Source organism: Atractosteus spatula, chromosome 14 (assembly GCF_055471065.1).
Source record: "Atractosteus spatula isolate fAtrSpa1 chromosome 14, fAtrSpa1.hap1, whole genome shotgun sequence".
Taxonomy (NCBI): domain Eukaryota; kingdom Metazoa; phylum Chordata; class Actinopteri; order Semionotiformes; family Lepisosteidae; genus Atractosteus; species Atractosteus spatula.
The window spans coordinates 34,888,324-34,911,754 of record NC_142719.1 but is presented as its reverse complement, the minus strand read 5'-3'; the positions used below and the strand labels follow the sequence as shown (position 1 = coordinate 34,911,754).

The 23,431-nt window shown below is 39.5% G+C and overlaps 1 protein-coding gene and 2 pseudogenes across 10 annotated transcripts in view; all 3 read right to left on the bottom strand.

The window, feature by feature from the left end:
- The window catches only part of LOC148821204 (protocadherin alpha-C2-like), a 143,259-nt gene that overhangs the window by 64,496 nt on the left and 55,332 nt on the right, over positions 1–23,431 (bottom strand). Inside the window, exon 1 of one of the 9 annotated variants that reach the window (XM_088932664.1) lies at positions 12,954–17,514. The exons of 5 other annotated variants lie outside the window; for them this stretch is intronic. In XM_088932664.1, the coding sequence (XP_088788790.1) occupies positions 12,954–15,338 (2,385 nt within the window). In that variant the 5' untranslated portion in view covers positions 15,339–17,514. Of the gene's footprint in view, positions 1–551; positions 2,928–5,239; positions 7,767–8,543; positions 11,063–12,953; positions 17,515–23,431 lie in introns of those variants that run through there. 3 more of the 9 variants (XM_088932667.1, XM_088932669.1, XM_088932671.1) reach the window with 3 other exon arrangements.
- Positions 14,857–18,837, bottom strand: LOC148821210 (protocadherin alpha-8 pseudogene; annotated as a pseudogene). The gene has a single exon (XR_016094110.1). The product of XR_016094110.1 is annotated as a protocadherin alpha-8 pseudogene (transcript).
- On the bottom strand, positions 19,892–22,312 carry LOC148821209 (protocadherin alpha-8 pseudogene; annotated as a pseudogene).

Here is a 23,431-nt window from a genome sequence, read left to right as displayed (position 1 = left end):
ACAGGTTGCGTGTCACATACCTTACATTCGTTCTATAACTCATTACTCTTAAATATTGTATGTCATTCCAATCAAGAAACGTTCCGAGTTCTCGGTGTTTAGCTCGTTTTAAAATGTCCTAGATACTTTCAAACAATATGTTTAAACATAAGGTTTAATTTAATTAGTGTTGCAACATAATAACTATATCTGAGATATGAAAGATATAGATTAAGATTTTCACAGAACCTTCTTAGATAAGTCTGGTTTCTAGCTGGCCTCTGCGCAAGATCCTGTGTTAATTGCTTTCATTTTTATTCGCTTATAATGCTACAGATTGCTTTAGTACATTTTCAAACACGAATTTCACAAGCGGTACCATGTCTTTTATATTGATGATGATAAGAATACGTTTATGACTAACACGGCTATTGTTACACACTATGTCTTCGTTCCTTCCCTTTTTTTTGTAACCATGCCGAGTCCATCAAAGAAATCCTTAAACCCAACGGAGTAAAAGGTTCAACATTGCCTTATTACAAGAACTCGTCTTATTTGAATATTGCCCTTACCGCTGTGCCATGAATCTTATCCGGATTCCGTTTAATGGAGTCAGTCCCATTTAAACTAATAAGTTCCCCGTCTGGAGGTCCAAAAGGTGCGTTAAAAACTACGACGTCACTCTTCAGTGTGTCTGAACTGAAACAAACGTCATACTGCTGTGTTGCTTTAGAGTACGACCAGCTGCCGTCGGGGTGCGCAGTGATCATTGGAGGGCTGTATCCGTCGAAAGTGTTGTTCGTTCTGTGGCATTTTATGACTATTAATCCAAGGAGACTGAACAGAAAAATCACAGATATTGAGACAATCGCAATGAGTAAATACATATTTAAATCCGAAAATCCCTCCTCCTTCTTAGGTAAATGTCGAAAATCAGAGTGCATCTGAGAGTTACTTTCAACGACGACGACGTCAATGGACACAGTAGCAGAAAGAGAAGGTTCTCCGTTGTCAGATATCAAAATTACCAGCGGGTGCGTCTTCATGTCATTTTCAGTCAAGCGTCTTTTTGTTTTTATTTCCCCAGTACTGGTACTGATTCTGAAGAGATCCGTCCTTTTCGGTTCAACAATGTGATATGAAAGTAGCGCATTGTAACCAGAGTCGGCGTCTACAGCCCTTATCTTGGCCACAAAGTAGCCCGCTTCGACAGAGAGCGGAATGTTCTCAGTATTAACAGAGCCGTGATCAGAATAAGGAGGGAGAATCCCAGGACTGTTGTCGTTTTCGTCAAGGATGTAAACGTTCACGGTCACGTTGCTGCTAAGTGGAGGGACACCAGAGTCAGTGGCTTGAACTTGGAATTGGAACGTTTTCACTTGCTCATAATCAAACGACCGCATGGTGTAAATATCACCACTAACAGAGTTCACACTTACAACAGTGGAGACTGGCACTCCCACAGAAGAACTTTCTAATAAATTGTAAGTTATCAATGCGTTCTCGCTTAAATCGGGATCAGATGCAGATATACTACATATAACAGCTCCTATGGGACTGTTTTCTTTTAAATACACGTCCGCAAATGGCTTCGAAAAGCGTGGCGCGTTGTCGTTTATATCAGAAACGTGCACAACAACAACATTGATGCTGGAAAGTGGCGGGGTTCCATCATCCGCTGCAGTGATAGTGACGTTGTACTGAGAAACGCTTTCTCGGTCAAGGGGTCCGCCTACTACTAATGAGTAATAGTTCTTATAAGATGACTGAAGTTTAAAAGGAAGAGAGCCAGATATTTTACAATGTACAATTCCATTCTGCCCCGCATCCTTATCCGAAACAGTAATCAGAGCTATTACTGTACCTATATTAGCATCTTCTTTGACTGTGCTCCAAAGAGACGTCACAGATATTTCTGGAGCGTTATCATTAATGTCTATGATTTCAACCAGCACCTTACAATGTGTGGCCAAAGGTGAATGTCCTTTATCTTGAGCCTGAACTCGAATTTCATAGGCACTAGTTTCCTCATAATCCAGATTCCCCTTAACTGTAATTTCACCAGTACTAGGATTAATGGCAAATATTTCCCATATGTTTTCATTTCCACGATTAGTAAATGAATACGCAATTTCACTGTTTAAACCACTATCTAAATCCGTAGCATTGACAGTTATTACCGATGTTCCGTATGGCGCATTTTCAAAAACTCGAACTTTGTACAGTGCATTGCTGAATACTGGAGTATTATCATTGATATCCAACACGTTTATAACGATCTCTAGGGTCCCGGATCTGGTTGGTTTTCCTCCGTCCACGGCAGTCAGCAAAAGATTGATCACAGGCTGTTTCTCTCGGTCTAAAGCTTTCTGCAACACCAATTCAGCAGACACCCTGTGCTCACCACTGCTCTGTACATCCAGGGAAAAGTGCTCATTTGGACTGAGTTTATATGTTTTTATGGAGTTACTGCCCACATCTCTGTCATAGGCGCTAGTCAATGGAAATCGCACCCCAGGAAAAGCAGACTCTGTAATGTTTAGAATCTGGGATTTCTCAGGAAATGATGGTGAATTGTCATTTATATCCAAAATATTCACTTCAGCTCGAAAAATAGTTAAGGGCATGTCTAAAATAGCCTCTAAATTCACAGAACATGTCAAAGTACTGGGACACAGCTCCTCTCTGTCAATTCTGTCTTTCACATTGAGAATACCAGTCTTTAAATTTACCTCGAAATATTTCTTCTTGGATCCGGACACGAGTTGAAACATACGCGGCTCCAATTCCTGAACATTCAGATTCAGATCCTTGGCTATATTTCCAACAAAGGTCCCCTGATTCACCTCCTCCGAAATGGAATAAGATATTTGTCCAGAAACCACATCGCAACAACAAAACATCACCAGCAAATACATCCACAAAAAATCTCTTTCGTAAGACAGGTTCATTATTGTACTTTCCTTTGCCAATTTAAACAATCCAGCTAGGTCGAAAGGTAGAAAATGACGATACAGCACACCCATTATTTTAAAAAATCCTGAATAAGAGAACCGTCATCTTTGCTGCACATTGCTGTAACAAAGCCCCCTCTGAGCTGTATGTTCTTTAACAAACGAGGCGGAGTCCAGGAAGTATAAATTCAGTTTTCACTTCTGTGGTCAACAGCGACATCGTGTGATTAAATAAAACAAAGCCGTCCACAGTTTCCTTGGAAAATACAGCATTTCCTTCGGATCCTTTGCGGCTATAACGCAACAGTATTTCACTCAAACACCTGTCTTTCAGGAAAAGATTAACCGGATGCATACTTGCATTTCTCACTAAATCTTTCAAAATAATTTAGAAAAAAAACAGCTGAAATGATGTGAATTTGTCATCTACAACTTGCAGATCCTCCTCGTCTATAGTTTACTCTCCAGAAAACTCAAGAAAATAAAGCTTTAGAAAATCATTGACACCTTAATGCTTTAACTTCTTTTAAACCAACAGTAATGCGCTGCATTGTGCACATAACATAATTAAGACACACACATTAATGAAGGAACATAATTGACTGATCAAATGCTACAATTAAACAATTACTCCTGCATTTTTAAATCATTCAAAGCTGTTGTTATTATAATGATTATCATGATAATGAATGCCAAACAAAAGGTCCGAAGAGTTTCACATTTTGTTGTTGTAAAGGTACTATCTATGTTCTATACAAGATTTCATGGCTTATCCCAGGAGATGAACAGTATTGATATGAACAATCCTGTGTTTTTGGATGCTACATGCACAATGTTTTAATGCTTCTAAACAATATATTTACAAATATAATGAACATTTAATGAAAATTTAGAACAAAAGGACTAAGAGGATAACAATTCTGCCTGGATTTCCTGCATGTTTTTCTTTTGTGAAATTGATTTCTTTCAATGTTTTGTATTTCTGTTGGTTTTGCTGTATTGTTTTTGTTCCATTTACCACAATGAAATAAAAAGTTATAAACAGTTAAAGAATAGTTAAATATCAACATTGTAATTTTACTGTACAAACACTGAATGATTAATGCTACTTCTGTCTCTACAGATATTACAAAATGCTTCACCATTTTGATTACAGGTATTAGTTCCATTAATGTTAACAAGTTCCCTCATCAGAAGTAGGTAACAGTTAAATTTCACACTTCGTGGAGTCTGAACTAAAACACATTTCAAACTACTGAGCAGACTGAGAGATAGACCAGTTCCCAGCTGGGTAGATAGGTGGCTGTACATACTCAAACTACAATCCTCACAGCAATACCTTATGACTAGTAAAATAAGAAACCTCATAAATAAAATACAACTGTTACTGAGATAAGGTGATGAGCAAGTACAGATTTAAATCTTAAAAACTGTCTCTCTTTCTTAGTCACTTGGAATTTTCACTGAAATTCAGATGTGATTTGGAAAATGACCACATCGAGGTGTAGCTAAAAACATGGTGGTGCTCAACTTTCAGAAATCAAAATGAGCTGTGGGGATGTTTTCAAGTCTTGTTCACTCAACATTTTGTTTTTATTTTCCTAGTACTGGTACTCAAAATGAACAGATCTGATTTTGACTTTCTTCACAAAAAACATTAGGCCACTTTTTTGGTAATCCCAAGAGTAGCAGCAACAGTTATAAACCACCTGTTATATTCCAAAATAATGAGACATCAACAAACTATATACGACAATATATTCCTTCAGTAAACAAAATGGGACAAAGACAATTACACTGTGTCCTACTGGGAGGTTAATAGAACAATTTTTAAAAACCCACTGTAGCAATGTCTTCTCTTAAAAATAAACTAACCATTAAAGTTAGAATGTCTTGCTGCAGATCACATATGGGTCCACAAGTATAGTAGTTTTCACAGAATTGTACATGAGCAACAAAAGTAAGCAAAACTGAGTGTACGAAAACTAAATTATAGATGTAGAAGCAGAATGAAGATTAGCACGCAGGGACGAGACTACAGCAATAATGTCCTTGTGATAAGGTATAGATCACCATGTCTCTTTCCAATGGCTCAGCCTTCAACACCACTGAGGACTTCCACTTATCCACTTCAAACATGAATATATATTTTGTTCTTTCCCACACTTTATTTAGCTTCATTTCCCTATATGTTACTTCTTTTTTTCAGATAAGAACAGAAGAAAGGCTCTCATGAAACAAAATACATAGACTTCCACAATCTAATGCACGGAATCAGAGAAGTCATATGGGTGTCCCATGCTTACCTCACTGTTAAGCATTTCTCGATTCCGTTTAATGGAGTCAGTCCCACCAATACTGATCAGATCCCCATCAGGAAGAGGAAAAGGTGCGTTGAAAACCATAACGTCACTCTTTAGTGTATCCGAGCTGAAACACACGTCATACTGTTCCGTAGTTTTAGAATAGGCCCAGCTGCCGTCCGGGCGTGTGGTAATCACAGGGGGGCTGTACCCGTTGAAACTGCCTTTTGCTCCTTGGCATTTTATTACTATCAAACTAAGTAGACTTAGTAGAAATATAACTGTCACAGAGATGATCGCAATTAACAAATAAAGATTTAAATCGGAAAAGCGGTCTTCCTTTTTGGGTATGTGTCGGTATTCCGATTGCATTGCAGAAGTGCTGTCGACAGCTACTACATCAAGGGACACAGTGGCAGAAAGAGGAGGTTCTCCGTTGTCAGAGATCATAATTATCAGTGGGTGGGTTTTCATGTCATTTTCAGTCAAACGTCGTTTAGTCCTTATTTCGCCGCTACTGGTACTGACTCTAAAAAGATCGTTCATTTTGGGTTCAATGATATGAAAAGAAAGCAAAGCGTTATATCCAGAGTCGGCGTCTACAGCCCTTATCTTGGCCACAAAATAGCCCGCTTCAGCAGATAATGGAATGCTTTCGGTATTTACGGAGCCGTGATCAGAATAAGGAGGGAGAATCCCAGGACTGTTGTCATTTTCGTCGAGGACAAAAACGATGACAGTAGCGTTACTGCTTTGTGAAGGGACACCTGAGTCAGTTGCCTGAACTTGAAACCGAAAAGTCTTTACTTCCTCATAATTAAGAGATTGCATACTGTATATATCACCACTAACAGAGTTCACGTTTATTAACGTTGAAACTGGCACCTCTAAGGAAGATCTCTCTATTAATGAGTAAGTTACATGAGCATTCTCATTTAAGTCTGGGTCCGAAGCAGTTATTGTGTATATAATAGCTCCAGGAGAACTGTTTTCTTTAACGTACACTTCAATCACGGGTTCTAAAAAGCGCGGAGCATTATCGTTCACATCTGAAACAAATACAGTAAGAACGGTGGTGCTGGTGAGCGCTGGGGTTCCTGCATCTGTTGCTGTGATTGTGACATTGTATTGAGAAGTACTCTCTCTGTCCAACGGTCCGCCAACTACCAGAGAATAATAGTTTTTATAGGACGACTGAAGTACAAAAGGTAGAGAGCCAGATATTTTACAATGTACAATTCCATTTTCCCCTGCATCTTTATCTAAAACAGTAATAAGGGCTATAACTGTGCCAACATTAGCATCTTCTCTGACTGTGCCCAGAAGAGATGTCACAGTTATTTCTGGAGCGTTGTCGTTAATGTCTATAATTTCAACCAGCACCTTACAATGAGTCGCCAAAGGCGAATGGCCTTTATCTTGAGCCTGAGCTCTAATTTCATAAGCACTGTTTTCTTCATAATCCAGATTCCCCTTGATCGTTATTTCACCAGTGTTGGGGTTAATACCGAAAGCATCCAGTATGTTTTTGTTTTCGTGGGTAATAAAAGTGTACACTATTTCTCCATTTAAACCGTTATCCAAGTCCGTTGCATTTAAGGTAATTACCGATGCCCCATATGGCGCATTTTCAAAAATTTTCACTTTGTACAGGGCACTGCTGAACACAGGAGTGTTGTCATTGATATCCAACACGTTTACAACGATTTCTAAGGTCCCAGATCTGGGTGGTTTTCCTCCGTCCACAGCAGTCAGTGTGAGCATGATCACAGACTGCTTCTCTCTGTCTAAAGGTTTTTGCAGCACTAACTCAGCAGACACCCTCTGCTCGGCACCGCTTTGTACATCCAGGGAGAAGTACTCATTTGCACTGAGCTTGTATGTTTTCACGGAGTTTCCCCCTACATCTGGATCAATAGCGCTGCGTAGTGGAAATCGCACTCCGGGAAATGCAGATTCCGTAATGTTTAAATGTTGCGATTTTACAGGAAACAACGGTGAATTATCATTTATATCTATAACATTCACTGCAATGCGAAAAAGATTCAAGGGCATGTTAACAATTACCTCTAAATTAAAAGAACACGTCATAACATTAGGGCAGAGCTCTTCTCTGTCGATTCTATCATTCACGTAGAGAAAGCCAGTTTTTAGATCCACCTCAAAATATTTCTTATTTGATCCTGAAACAATGTGTAACTTACGCGACTCCAGATCGTTGACATTGAGATCCAAATCCTTTGCTAGGTTACCAACAAATGTCCCCTGTTTTACCTCCTCTGAAATGGAATATGATAATTGTTCCGAAACCAGACTCCGACAGCACAACAGCAGCAGAAATTGTATCCACAAATATTCTGTTTGGTCAGACAAATTCATTGTTACACAGTTCACCAACACATAAAATCCAGACACGTAAAAAATGGAAAATATACCATCCTAAAATACCGTAATATGAAAGGCAAAAGAAATCGGAGATTAGAAAAGCAGCCTGTCTGTGGTACACATTAATTCCGCGTCTTACTGTAGCAAAGCTTTGTCTCTATGCACGTCCTTTTACAAACTAGGAGGAGCCCAGAAAAACGGAGACAGGTTTTCACTTTGCTGGCCAAGAGCGACACCAAGTGATCAGTACAAAGTCAGAGAAAAGTATTTCTGTGTGTAAATGTAGTTTTCTGAACATTTAGTTCAGAATATTAAATATCGTACATTATATATACAGTATCAGAGTCTCTCTTACACGGTCTTTAAGACTGTGGCAGTATGGACACTCTGAAGTGTTTACTTCTCTCCTAGGCCAGATCGCTGTATGTATACTTTGCAAACCGCTCCCAAATAGTTGTATTAACAATGTTCAGTGTAAAATGTACAATGTACATGCAACGTATGCGCATTTGTTTTTATGAAAGAGAACAAAATCGAAGGAATGAAATAAAATGTATTACTTAAGGTGGGTACAGAAATCTACTCTACTACAGAAAAGTAAGCATGTCTTTACACAAGCATAATTTTAATTTCTCGAATTTAAAGCAATTATAGTCATTGTGATTTTATGTCCTCAAAATAATTCACCTCAGCTTTCAGCTTTATATAGGATTTCACGCTCCTGTCTTCCATTATCATCCATCAAGAACAATCATTTAACAGCCTGTTTTAATGGAAAGGATGACAAACTTTGTCACGTTTTGTAGGAATTAAGAAATAAGTAGAGAACAGTACTGGGTTGTTGTTTTTTTTTCATTTCCAAGTTCTAAAAATGTTCATTTCGTTTTGGAATATTTCTAAACCGCATTTAATTGTGTCTTACCTCATTGTTTTGAAACCGTTCTCGACTTCTTTTGCAGGTATCAGTTTCATTAATACTAATAAGCTCTCCATCTGGAGGCCCAAACGGTGCGTTAAAAACCACGACGTCACTCTTCAGTGTGTCTGAACTGAAACACACGTCATACTGCTGTGTTGCTTTAGAGTACGACCAGCTGCCGTCGGGGTGCGCAGTGATCATTGGAGGGCTGTATCCGTCGAAAGTGTTGTCTGTTCTGTGGCATTTTAGCACTATTAAACTAAGGAGAGCTAGTAAAAATATAACAGATACTAAAACAGTGGCGATGAGCAAATACATATTTAAATCAGAAAAGCTGTCCTCGTTCTTAGGTAAAAGTCGCAATTCTGACTGCATGTCAGACGTGTTCTCAAGCACTACTACGTCAAGGGAAACGGTGGCAGAGAGGGAAGGTTCTCCATGATCTGATATCAAAATCAATATTGGATGTGTTTTTATGTCATTTTCATTCAAACGCCGCTTTGTTTTTATTTCCCCTGTACTGGTACCGATTCTGAAGAGATCTGTCCTTTTCGGTTCAACGATGTGATAAGAAAGTAGCGCATTGTACCCAGAGTCGGCGTCTACAGCCCTGATCTTGGCCACAAAATATCCGGCTTCAGCAGAAAGCGGAATGTTCTCGGTATTAACGGAGCCGTGATCAGAATAGGGAGGGAGAATCCCAGGACTGTTGTCGTTTTCATCGAGAATGTAAACGTTCACCGTCACGTTGCTGCTTAGTGGAGGGACACCAGAGTCAATGGCTTGAACTTGGAATTGAAATGATTTTACGTTCTCGTGATCGAAACTCTGCATGCTGTATATATCGCCGCTCACGGAGTTCACGTTGAATACAGTGGAAACGGGGACTCCCTTGCTAGGACTCTCCAACATAGCATAAGTCAGTTGAGCGTTTTCGTTTAAATCTGGGTCAAGTGCGGACACGGTGTATATAACAGCTCCTGGTGGACTGTTTTCCTTCAAGTACACTTCAAGAACAGGCGCTAGAAAGACAGGAGGATTGTCGTTTACATCAGCAACGTGTACAGCAACAACGCTGCTGCTGGACAGAGACGGCGTCCCATCGTCTCTAGCTATAATTGTAACATTATACAAAGCAATGGTCTCTCGGTCCAGCTTTGCACCAACCACTAAAGAATAATAATTCTTATAGGATGATTGCAGTTTAAAAGGAACGTCGCCAAGGATTTGACAATGAACATTACCGTTTTTGCCACCATCTTTATCCAATACTGTGATAAGCGCGACTGTGGTGCCTACAGCAGCATCTTCTTTGACAGTACTTGAAAGTGATGTTATCGCTATCTCTGGGGCATTGTCATTCACATCCACGACTTCAACCAGCAGCTTGCAATGTGTGACGAAAGGCGTTTGGCCTCTGTCTTGTGCCTGGACTCTAATTTCAAAAGCACTGTTTTCTTCATAATCGATATTCCCCTTGACTGTTACTTCACCCGAACTGGGATTTATGTCAAAAACATCCAGTAAATGTCCATAACCATGGTATATAAAGGAATACACAATTTCACCGTTTAAACCTTCATCTAAATCCGTTGCATTGAGTGTTATTAATGAAGTCCCCTTTGGTACATTTTCAAGTACACGGATTTTATAAAAAGCGCTACTGAAGACTGGGCTGTTGTCGTTATTGTCTAAGACGGTCACAGTTATCTGCAGGGTTCCTGATAGAGGTGGTTTCCCTCCATCAAAAGCAGTCAGTATGAGGTTTATAACAGACTGTTTCTCTCGGTCTAAAGCTTTCTGCAGCACTAGCTCAGACGACACGCTCTGTTCCATAAGGCCCTGTACTTCAAGGGAAAAGTGCTCATTTGGACTGAGCTTGTAGGTTTTTACAGAGTTGCTACCAATATCCGCATCATTAGCACTCGGTAAAGGAAATTTGAGTCCTGCAAAAGAGGACTCTGGAATACTTAAATTCAATGATTTTATAGGAAATTCAGGAAAATTATCATTAATGTCTAGTATATTCAGTTCAACTCGATAAAGATTCATCGGTAGGTTAACTACAGCCTCTAGATTCATACAGCATGTTATAGCATTAGAGCAGAGCTCCTCTCTGTCGATCCTATCATTTACGTAGAGAATGCCAGTTTTCAGATTTACCTCAAAATATTTTTTCTTGGATCCGGAAACAATATGAAACATTCGTGACTCCAGCTCTTCTATATTAAGATTCAAATCCTTTGCTATATTCCCAACAAAGGTCCCTTGTTTTACCTCCTCCGAAATGGAATAAGATATTTGTCCACAAACCAAATCCCAACAGCAGAACAGCAGCTGAAAATGTATCCACAAAGGTTTTCTTAGGTGCCATGAATTCATTGTTGCGAGGTAACGTATTCATTTATATAATCCAATGACATCTAGCAATAGATATATTTAACAACAGTAAGTAAATTACATAAAAAGAAAAAAACAAAGCGCTGAAAAGCAGTCTTCTGTGCCGCAAACACTCAATGTACAGTACTGTAACAAAGCCTGCTCTCTCCGCGAGTTCTCTTACAAGCAAGGAGGAGCCCAGGAAAAAGCTGATTTCCATATTTCACTTTTGATGGTCAACAGCGACACCGTGTGATTAAGCACAGAGTTCAAAGAAAGTTACAGGAAACCTTGGACATTTATATTCTCACGGTAAACCGTCTCATAAAACATACATGTTTTTAATATGTGTTATACGTCATGAGCATGTAAAGACAGTCCAATGTTTTCATAGACATCAAGTATCTGTGTCAACTGCCTTCTCAGGCTTTAGCACGAAATAAGTCTGGTCAAAACCATACATACAGCTTGGTGTACAATCAACTAATTTCAAAAAGTACCTACGCAATAAATATACTGTACTAGGTTTTGCAAAAAAATGATTTGGGTAAACGTAAAACGATAAGACACGAATTATTTTTTGTCACTGTAATTCACGAAGCTAGTGGCATCGGCACTTGATCATAAGAAATTTTTAAAATGCTTTTACAATGTGCTTTAAACGCAGTACCATTTAAGTGAGCAACATATGCATATTCTGAGCAATAGGACACTACTTCATTTCTATCTTTTAAAGCAGAATAAAACACTTTACGATTAAAAAATATCCTCCTTCAGGGTAGTCGGCATATAATTACTTCAGAAACAATTCATTCAGAAACGTTCAGCCTTGCACAAAGTATGTAATGACGAGACAAAGCATACGACAAACAACTATATCTGTGTCTAGACAGCGTTTAAAATGTTGAAAAAAAATACTACAGAACTACTCCAGACTATTTTTCGCTTTTTCACATCTAAATGATTTTAATGTCATGCTACGCGCTCTACGTCATTTCTGACGGGAAATATATACTGTAACGCTTACGGCCGACAGGTACTGTGTAAGAGCCGGCTTACCAGAGCAGGTGACGTCACCGCCCTTCCCAGTAATAGCAGGACCACAGCCCTTGGGCTGTGGAGAGATCTCTCTTTGGCTCACCGGGCTGGGTCCCTACTGAACGACGCGGGAGTCCCAGGTTCGAGCCTCCGACGGTGGGGGGCCGACCTAATGCGGCAAGGGCGCCCGCCTGAGCCCCCGTTGCGTTACAATACGTATATATATCTGCATTAAGTATGTGCATGTTCTATACAAGTTGCAGACATCTCATCATCTTGTAAAATAATAAGTTGGATACAGTGGAGTCATTGCACTTGACGTTTACACATTCAGTTAACCGTTGTGATACTCCTGGCAGCCTTCTACCACATCCTTTATTAGAAGCAGAGAAGAATATCATTTACGTATTTAAGTCAGCGGGATAAATGTGACATTTTCTTCAGTTTGCTATACTGTACCTACGCCAACCATTGCTTAGGCAACCTATAGCAGACCCCCATTATTGTGAAGAGTAGTCTTCCAACTCGGATTCATCTGTGACTCTGTGACTAACTTGGCGTGATTTTAAAGGCAAACCTGTCATTTTAATTTCAAGTGATTTATCAAACATTTAAGTTGAACGAATCTCACTCTGTAATTGGTTAACTCAAAACAAAATACCTTCAGTTACACACAGCGTACATTGAGATATATTATACTGTATTTCAAACGATTAAATTTCGCTTCACTAGCTGCCACAACACAGACAACACAGAGTCAAGAGTCCTGGGATCAAATCTGTCTCTCGGGCGTTTGCAAGCCGTTAAGGAAGACTGATGAATGCTTGGTCAATCCACAACTGGGATACAGACAACGTTCAGTACTACTCTAAACTGCAGCTTTAAATTCCATCAATGTATCTTAAACCAGAGAAAAAATATACTCTTGCAGACCATTAACATACACAAATTTTATATTTAATCCCACATTCTTAAAATATAAGAATTACGGCTTACCTCCAAACTTTGAAGTATATTTTCGTTCTTTTTACAGGAATCGGTGTCATTAATATTAATAAGATCTCCATTTTGAGGTTGAAACGGCGTGTTAAGAATCACGACGTCACTCTTCAGTGTGTCTGAGCTGAAACACACGTCATACTGCTGTGTAGTTCTAGAGTAGGACCAGCTGCCGTCAGGATGTGTAGTTATCACCGGAGCACTGTATCCGGTGAAGCTGTCTTTCGCTCTGTGGCATTTTAACAAGATTAAACTTAGAAGACTCAGTAGGAATATAACTGAGATTGAGACAATGGCGATCATCAAATACAGATTTAAATTGGAAAAGTATTCCTCCTTTTTTGGTAATTGCTTAAATAATGATATCGTCTCCGGGGTACTTTCAACAACAACCACATCAATGGATACAGTGGCTGAAAGGGAAGGTTGGCCGTTGTCAGAAATCAAAACCACCAATTGGTGAGTCTTCAAGTCATTTTCGTTCATGCGTCGTTTTGTTCTGATCTCTCCTGTGCTAGTACTAATTTTGACGAGATCCGTCCTTTTGGGCTCAACAATGTTAAATGAAAGAAGTGCGTTATAACCTGAGTCGGCGTCCACAGCCCTTATCTTGGCCACAAAATATCCCGCTTCAGCAGAATACGGAACGTTTTCAGTATTAACGGAACCGTGATCAGAATAAGGAGGCAGGAGACCAGGACAATTATCATTTTCGTCAAGAATAAAAACGTTTACAGTCAGGTTGCTGCTTTGTGGCGGGACGCCAGAATCAGTGGCTTGAACGTGAAATTGAAATGTTTTCATTTCTTCATAATCAAAGGACTGCATACTATAAATGTCACCACTAACAGAGTTCACGTTTATTCTACTGGAAACGGGCACTCCCTTGGTAGGACTTTCCAATAGATTATAGGTTATCTGTGCATTTTCGTTTAAATCCGGATCAAACGCGGATACAGTGGATACAGCAGCTCCTACTGGGTTGTTTTCCTTCACATACACGTCAATAACAGATTCTGGAAAGTGTGGCGCGTTGTCATTCACGTCAGACACGTGTACAACAACAACGCTGGTGCTGGAGAGAGGCGGAGTCCCTTCATCTCTCGCCGTGATCGTGACATTGTACCGAGAACAGTTCTCTCGGTCCAGAGGTCCACTAATTACTAATGAGTAATAGTTCTTATACGAGGACTGCAGTTTAAATGGGACAGAGGCGGAAACTTCGCAGTGAACTTTCCCATTCTTACCGCTGTCTTTATCTACTACGGTAAACAAAGCAACTACTGCTCCTACGCCAGCGTCTTCTCTCACAGTGCTCGAAAGAGATGTCACTGCTATTTCAGGCGCGTTGTCGTTGACATCTATGACTTCAACTAGCACTTTACAGTGTGCCGCCATTGGAGACTGTCCTCTGTCTTGGGCCTGAACACGAATTTCATAAACACTGTTCTCCTCATAATCAATGTCCCCTTTAACTGTAATTTCTCCACTGATGGCATTGATTGTGAATTTATCCAAAATGTCTTTCTGCCCATGACTACTGAAAGAATAGACTATCTCACCATTTTTGCCCTCATCAGGATCGGTCGCATTAAGTTTTATTACTAATGTGCCATAAAGGACATTTTCATAGACACGGACTTTATAGACTGGACTGCTGAACACTGGAGTGTTGTCATTGATATCTAAAATATTCACTACAATCTCCAAACTTCCTGATCTGGGTGGTTTTCCCCCATCCACAGCAGTCAGCACGAGATGTATCACAGGCTCCTTCTCTCTGTCTAAAGCTTTCTGCAGCACTAACTCAGCAGACACACTCTGCTCACCACCGCTCTGTACATCCAGAGAGAAGTGCTCATTCGGACTGAGCTTGTATGTTTTTATAGAATTACTGCCAACATCTGGGTCAAAAGCACTGAGCAGTGGAAATCGGACTCCTGGAAACGTAGATTCCGAAACATTTATATATTGCGATTCCGCAGAAAATGCGGGTGAATTGTCATTTATGTCCACTATATTTATTTCAACGCGATATAAATTCAAAGGAAAATTAACAATAGCTTCTAAATTCAAAGCACATGACGGTGTACTGGGACACAGTTCTTCTCTATCTATGTTGTTATTAACAAAGAGAATGCCGGTTTTAAAATTTACCTCGAAATATTTCTTCTTAGACGCGGACACAATATGAAACATACGCGATTCCAGATCTTGGACATTGAGATTCAAATCCTTAGCAATATTCCCGACAAAGGTTCCCTTCTTCACCTCTTCTGAAACAGTGTAGATGATTTGTCCAGAAATCTGATCCCGAAAACGAATGAGCAGAAGGAATAAAAAACGAATAAACACGGACACCTTTCGATCCGACAAAAACATTTTAAAATGTTCCTCGGTCCAGAAACGCAATCCAAGATGCACGAATACCTACATGTGCGTAGCACGAGTATACAGTATTCTGTCGCGAAAGAAAAGGACTGTAAAAACAGCCTGTCATTTGTGTCTAATACGTATGTTGCGTTTTACTCTAACAAAAGCTTCCTGGGATTTTTTTTCATTAAAGGAGGAGTCCGTACAAACTGATTTTTCTGACTTTGCTGGTGAACACCGACACCGTGTGGGCACGCCAGAAGGAAGCAGTACGAAACTGCCATAGAGTTTAGGTTCTACTGGAAATATTATATTCGTCACAACGTTTGAGACTCCAGAACAATGATAAAGTCTAACATATTCGATATAAATATCACATAGAGCATTGTGACTATAGCGCATTACACTAACTACGTTTTGAACGGGCTACTAAAGGAATATTTCACTTACAACTTGATTTTACTGTCTTAACTTTGACTTAATGGCAAGTTTAATATAGACAAAATTGCATGTTTAAATGTTGAGAATAAAGTGTTACTCCAATCTATTCGAGGTATTCATTATTATTGACAATAAAACCCTCACCAGAAGAATAGCACACCTACCAGTACAACATATTTTTTTCTCTTTGTCATTTTTGTCTCTGTCATGTCAGAGTACAGGACCCTTTCTCTACTTAGTCCATTACCGAATATTTCCAATCGTGTGTGCAGTTTAAGGAGAAAGCAAGCAGATCACATACCGTATACAGAAAAAAAGGGAAAAAAGGGAACATTCCATGACCTCAAGACTGTGACATTACACATTTTAAAACAATCAAACAAATCAAACCAAATAAATCACATAATTCACGAATATAAAACTTTGCACATATTTGCAAAAAAGATAAGAATCGACTAGGAAAGATACTGTATTAAAGTAGCACTCAGCAACACATTTTCAAGAGACTTCTCTCTATAATAATTTTTATATATTATGTTTTAACTTTATAATTTCATGTTTAGAAACGTTCTATGCACAATTCGATCATGATAGGTATTTTGGAATAGAAAATTAGGATTTCTACAGTATTTCTACTACTCCAGAAGTCCACAATCACTGTAACTGATACAACTGTACAGTACGTTCTTACCTCAAAGTTTCCGATATTCCTTCTTAACGTGTCTGTTTCATTAATACTGATAAGTTCCCCATCGCAAGGGGGGATTTGTGCGTTTAAAACCACAACGTCACTCTTCAGTGTGTCTGAGCTAAAACACACGTCATACTGCTGTGTAGTTTTAGAGTACGACCAACTTCCGTCGGGGTGCGCGGTGATCACAGGACGGCTGTACTTGCTGAATCTGTCATTTCTCCTGAGGCATTTAATGATGATCAAACTGAGGAGAGTCAGTAAGAATATAACTGACACGGAAACAATCGCTATGAGTAGGTACAAATTCAAATCTGAAAAACTGTTCTCCTTTGTAGACATTTGTTTGAATTCCCTTTGCATTTCAGCACCATTTTCTACAGGAATGACATCAAGGGACACAGTAGCCGACAAGGACGGCTGTCCATGGTCAGAAATCAAAATGGCCAAAGGATGTGTTTTCAAGTCATTTTCATTTAAACGTCGTTTAGTTCTTATTTCTCCAGTGCTGGTGCTGATTCTGAAGAGATCTGTCCTTTTGGGCTCAATAATGTGATAAGAAAGTAGCGCATTGTAACCAGAGTCGGCGTCTACAGCCCTTATCTTGGTCACGAAATAACCGGCTTCAGCAGAAAACGGAATGTTCTCGGTATTAACGGAGCCGTGATCAGAATAAGGAGGGAGAATCCCAGGACTGTTGTCGTTTTCGTCAAGGATGTAAACGTTCACGGTCACGTTGCTGCTTTGTGGAGGGACACCTGAGTCAGTGGCTTGAACTTGAAACTGGAATGTTTTCATGTCCTCATAATTAAATGACCGCATGCTGTAGATATCCCCACTAATGGAATTCACGTTTATTAAAGTAGAAACAGGGATTCCCTTCGTTGAAGTCTCCAATAAAGCATATGTAATCTGAGCATTCTCGTTTAAATCGGGATCAAAAGCAGACAATGTGTGTATAAGAGCTCCCATTGCATTGTTTTCTTTGACATACACTTCAGGAACAGGTTCAGAAAACCGTGGAGCGTTATCATTTACATCGGAAACGTGCACCACTATAACGCTTGTGCTCGACAGGGGTGGCGCCCCTTCGTCTTTTGCTGTAATGGTGACATTGTATTGAGAAACGCTCTCTCTGTCTAGTATTCCGCCAACTACCAATGAATAGTAGTTTTTATAGGATGACTGAAGTACAAAAGGAACGCCGTCAGAAACTCCGCAATGTGCGTTTCCATTTTTACCTCCATCTTTATCCAAAATAGTGATTAGAGCAATTACTGTGCCCCTTTTGGCATCTTCCTTGACGGTGTTCAAAAGTGAAGTTACTTTTATTTCTGGGGCATTGTCATTAACATCTATTACTTCCACCAGCACTTTACAATGTGAAGCCATTGGAGGTTGGCCTTTGTCCTGGGCCTTGACACGAATTTCATGAACATTACTTTCCTCGTAGTCGACATTACCTTTAACCGTTATCTCACCGGTTTCAGAGTTTATATCAAAAATATCAATTACATCTTTTTGTCTCTGATTACTAAATGAATACACTATTTTGCTGTTTATTCCTTCGTCCACGTCCGTTGCATTAAGCTTAATTACCAAAGTACCAAATGGCACGTTTTCGTCTACCTGGACTTTGTATACTGGACTGCTGAAAAGAGGACTGTTATCATTTATATCTAACACATTCACTTGGACCTGCAGTGTCCCAGACCTGGGTGGCTTTCCGCCATCTACAGCTGTCAGGAGGAGACTGATAACAGGCTGTTTCTCCCGATCTAAAGCTTTGTGCAGAACTAACTCGGCAGACACGCTCTCTTCTCCAGGGTTCTGTACATCCAAGGAGAAATATTCATTAGGACTGAGCCTGTATGTATTTACAGCGTTTGTACCAACGTCTGCATCATCAGCACTGAGCAAAGGGAATCTTGCTTCGGGGAGAGTAGACTCCGCAATATTTATATTTTGCGATATTGTAGGAAAGACGGGCGAATTGTCATTCACATCTAAAATATTAATTTGAATACGGTATAAACTCACAGGAGCATTCATAATCGCCTCTAAATTTAAAAAGCATGCGGACGTATCAGGACACAGTTGCTCCCTGTCAATTTTTTCTTTTACATAGAGAATACCAGTTTTTAAATTTACCTCAAAATACTGCTTATCGGACCCGGATACAATCTGAAACATACGCGACTCCAGTTCCTGAATATTTATATTCAAATCCTTAGATATATTTCCAACAAAGGTCCTTTCGTTTACTTCCTCTGAAACAGAATACACAGTCAGTCCGCAAACAGCACCCCAGAGAAAAAACAAAAGACATAATGAAGAATACATCCAGATAGTTCCTTTTCGGCCTGCTGAAATCATGTCTCCGTCAGTCCTTGTAAAGCCATGCACTCCAAAACCTTCTTGCATCGAAACCGCCCGAGTTTAACAATTACGTTTGCAACATAAAAGCAAGATACGACTCGTACTGTTTGTGCCACAGTCCGTCTTACTCTAACAAAGCCTACAGTGATCCGCTGCGCTCTTTCAGTTTAAGGAGGAGCCCTGTAAATCTAAAATCCTTTTTTTCCTTCCTTGGTCAACAGCGACACCGTGTGCTAGCTAGAGCCAGTCAACAATGACCACAAGAGTCCTAAGCACACCTGCTGTTTTCAACTGAAATAAAATATATAAGTACTGGTCTTAAAGTGGCATATTTAAGTGCTCATATTAATCTATATTGCTTCATAATTAACGATTAATTTGCATCTGATACAACCTCTCATGCTTTTTTAGGGCAATGCAGATAATTGCACTCTATATTTCATTATATACATTTACATCTTTAATATATACTATCTATACAGGGCTAATATTTAGTGTAATGTTATTGTGGTACTTATGACAAAAATAAGCTTTGGATAGCTGTGATTTCTGATAGTAATTTCAACTGCGCATACATTTTGTTCATGTGGAACTTGTAACATGTTCATGGGACTACTTACTAATAATATGCATAATTATAATTAAAAATGTATGCAAGTCTCCATCAGTCTGCCTCTGCAAAAACAAAACATTTTTGTCAGCTTATTAGGAGGAAAACGAGGAGCAGAAGATCAATTCTACGGGATCCTGATGAATGCTTTCGGGTCGCGTCTCTTAGTGTCCGCGCACTTCAAAGTTGTGTTCCTTCTATTGATGCAGTTTATCCGGCCTAATAAATAGGAACCCTTTGGTACAACGTACGGTATAAACTGCAGTAGTAGCATTTTAAGGTTCTTTCTAGTTTAGTTCAATCAAGACAATAGAACTGAATCTCCTATTTCATGAGCAATTTTGAGGTAGGAAACACAATCAGCCTTGCTGTACTTCAGAAACAATCTCACAAAGTAAGTCGAGAAAATTATGCACGCCAGAATTGTAACAAAAGAGAGGTTCACCTGCGAAATGTATATATCAATAGCATGCTTACCTCAATATGCAGCGTCCCTGCCCGAGACCTTTTGAACGAGTCGTTCCCAGTTAAGCTAATAAGTTCACCGTCTGCAGGCGGAAAGGGACCGTTAAAAACCACGACGTCGCTCTTCAGTGTATCAGAGCTGAAGCAGACGTCATACTGTTGAGTACTTTTAGAGTACGACCAGCTTCCGTCAGGGTGCGTGGTGATCACTGGGGGGATATAGCTGCTAAAGCCGTCATCTGTCCTGTAGCATTTTACAACTATGAACATGATGAGGCTCACTAAAAATATAACAGATACCGAGACAACAGCGATCAGCAAGTAGAGATTTAGATCTGAAAAACCTTCTTTCTTCTTCGGCAACTGTTTCAGTTCCAATTGCATTTCATTTGTACTTTCAACAGCTACAACCTCAACAGATACAGTGGATGAAAGTGGCGGTTTCCCGTTGTCAGTAATCAAAATGCTCAAGGCATGAGTTTTTAAGTCATTTTCAGATAAGCGTCGCTTTGTTCTTATTTCCCCCGTATTGCTGCTTATTTTGAAGAGATCCGTCCATTTGGGTTCGGTAATGTGATAAGAAAGCAATGCATTATAACCAGAGTCGGCATCTACAGCCCTGATCTTGGCCACGAAATAACCCGCTTCAGCAGAATAGGGGATTTTCTCAGTATTAACGGAGCCGAAGTCAGAATAAGGAGGCAGAATCCCAGGACTGTTGTCATTTTCGTCAAGGATATAAACATTCACGGTCACGTTGCTGCTTAGTGGAGGGACACCTGAGTCAGTGGCTTGAACCTGAAACTGGAACGTTTTCACGTTCTCGTAATCAAAAGAGTGCATGGTGTAAATATCACCACTAACAGAGTTCACGCTTATTATATTGGAGACAGGAGTCCCCTTGGTGGGCGTTTCCAGTAAAGAATATGTTAGTTGCGCATTTTCGTTTAAATCCGGATCTGACGCAGATATAGTGTATATGACAGCTCCGACTGGACTGTTTTCTTTCACGTATACTTCTAAAGGTGGCACTGGAAAAACTGGAGCATTGTCGTTTACGTCAGAAACATGAACAGTAATAAAACTTCTGCTTGACAGAGACGGGGTCCCTTCGTCTGTGGCTATAATCGTGACATTGTACAGAGCAACAGTCTCTCGATCCAGCGTGTCAGCAACTACCAAAGAGTAATAGTTCTTATATAAAGTCTTAAGTTCAAATGGAGCTGAAGAGGCCATTTGACAATGTACATTCCCATTTTTTCCTCCGTCTTTATCCGATACAGTAATCAAGGAAATTACAGTTCCTATTTTAGCGTCCTCTTTCACTGTACTAGAAAGAGATGTAATGGCAATTTCAGGAGCGTTGTCATTCAAATCTATGACTTCAACAAGAACTGTACAGTGCGAGGCCATTGGAGATTGGCCTCCGTCCTGAGCTTGAGCACGAATTTCATAAGTGCTGTGTTTCTCAAAATCAATTTCATCCTTCACAATAATTTCACCCGTGTTTGGATTAATGGAAAAAACATCCAAAATATTCTCCTTCCCATGGGTACTGAATGAGTACAAAAGTTTACCATTTACTCCTTCGTCTAAATCAGTTGCATTCAGCTTTATTACAATTGACCCGTGGGGGATATTTTCAAAGACCTTAACTTTGTACAGTGAGCTGCTGAAAACAGGACTGTTATCATTTATATCCAGGACATTCACTTGGACCTGCAGGGTTCCTGATCTGGGTGGTTTCCCCCCGTCCACAGCAGTCAACACGAGATTTATCACATGCTGCTTCTCTCGGTCTAAAGCTTTCTGCAGCACTAACTCGCCATACACGCTCTGCTCACCACCGCTGTGCACATCCAGAGAGAAATATTCATTCGTACTGAGTCTATATGTGTTCAAAGAATTACTTCCCACATCAGCATCATTGGCACTCAGCAGTGGAAATCGCATCCCTGGTAAAGTGGACTCGGTAATGTTCAAATGCTGAGATTTCACACGAAAAGTAGGCGAATTGTCATTTATGTCCAAAACATTAATTTCCACTCGGTACAAATTTAAAGGCATATTAATAATAGCTTCTAAATTTACAGAACATGTAAGACTGGCAGGACACAGCTCCTCTCTGTCGATTCTTTCATTCACATAAAGAATGCCAGTTTTTAAATTTACCTCAAAATATTTCTTCTTGGATCCGGACACAATCTGAAACATACGCGACTCCAATTCCTGGACACTCAGATTCAGATCCTTAGCTATATTCCCAACAAAAGTCCCTTCTTTCACCTCTTCGGATACGGAATAGATTATCTGTCCGGAAGCAAGATTCCGCAAGCAAAGCAACAGAAAAAAATGTGAATATATCCAAACGGATCCTCGCGGTGCTTCCAGAATCATTTTCTCTCCCTTTTCCAGTATAATCGGTCAAATGTAACGTTATATCCACATTAACACCGAGTACGGATTTCATTTGAAATAACACGCAAAACAAAACATATCTGTATCATACGCCCATTCTGTGGCTCACTATAACAAAGACTTCAGCGATCTATGCTGTTTTATTGTGAGGAGGAGCCAGATATTCTCATGTACAGTATTTTCACTGTGTTGATGAACAGTGACATCGTGTGGATAAACTCAGTGAAGAGAAAACTTCAGATACACCTACTGTATGTTACATACTGTACTGTATCTATTTTTATTTAGTATACAGTATAAGCACGCTGGTTATCATTCTCAGCAAATCGTTTCCTTAAAGTGGACAAGGGCAACACAGCGCTGAATACAACTACGTTCTTAAGGCAACCTTTCTGTGACATGAACACTAATATTTCGATTCCTCACAATTAAATATCATAATAAATCTAGCTAGTGAGCCACATGCTGCTTGAGGTTTGCTAGGTCGCTACTCTAAAAAAAATCGTATTTTTTCATTCCACACAACAAACTTTACTTCTTTGTGAACTGTACAGAAAGAAAATTACAAGTGCATTGAATGTGATAGTGTTTAAGTGCTAAAGCTTTAAAATCCACTTACAGCTTTGAAAAACCAATAACCCTATTTGATGAACAATATACAAAATGTGAATTGTAAAATGATCTTTTTAATTGGTTACAATTTTAATAAATTACTAACAGTCCCAGAAGACACTCAAAATCTATAAATCGATTACTTACAAAAACTTTCAAATACGTTAGGAACCGATAACCAAGACCTAATCAGTATACAGTAAATGTCTAGTTCTAATCAAGAAAGAAGAGACACCAGCAAGAAATCCTAGCGAAGATGACTAACATTTAGTCAGAAGAACATCCTTCAAGCTATTCGTACTACCACAAAAAGTACGTATTGCACCATAAATTATTTTCTATTGAACGCAAATAAAGAGCACACAAACTGACATACAGGGACAGAATAAATCTCTGCTCAGAGGTAAACTTGCCTGGGCAGATTATAAGGACGTTTTTATACTATAGATATATCAGACTAAATCAAATTATGTCACTAGGGGCAAA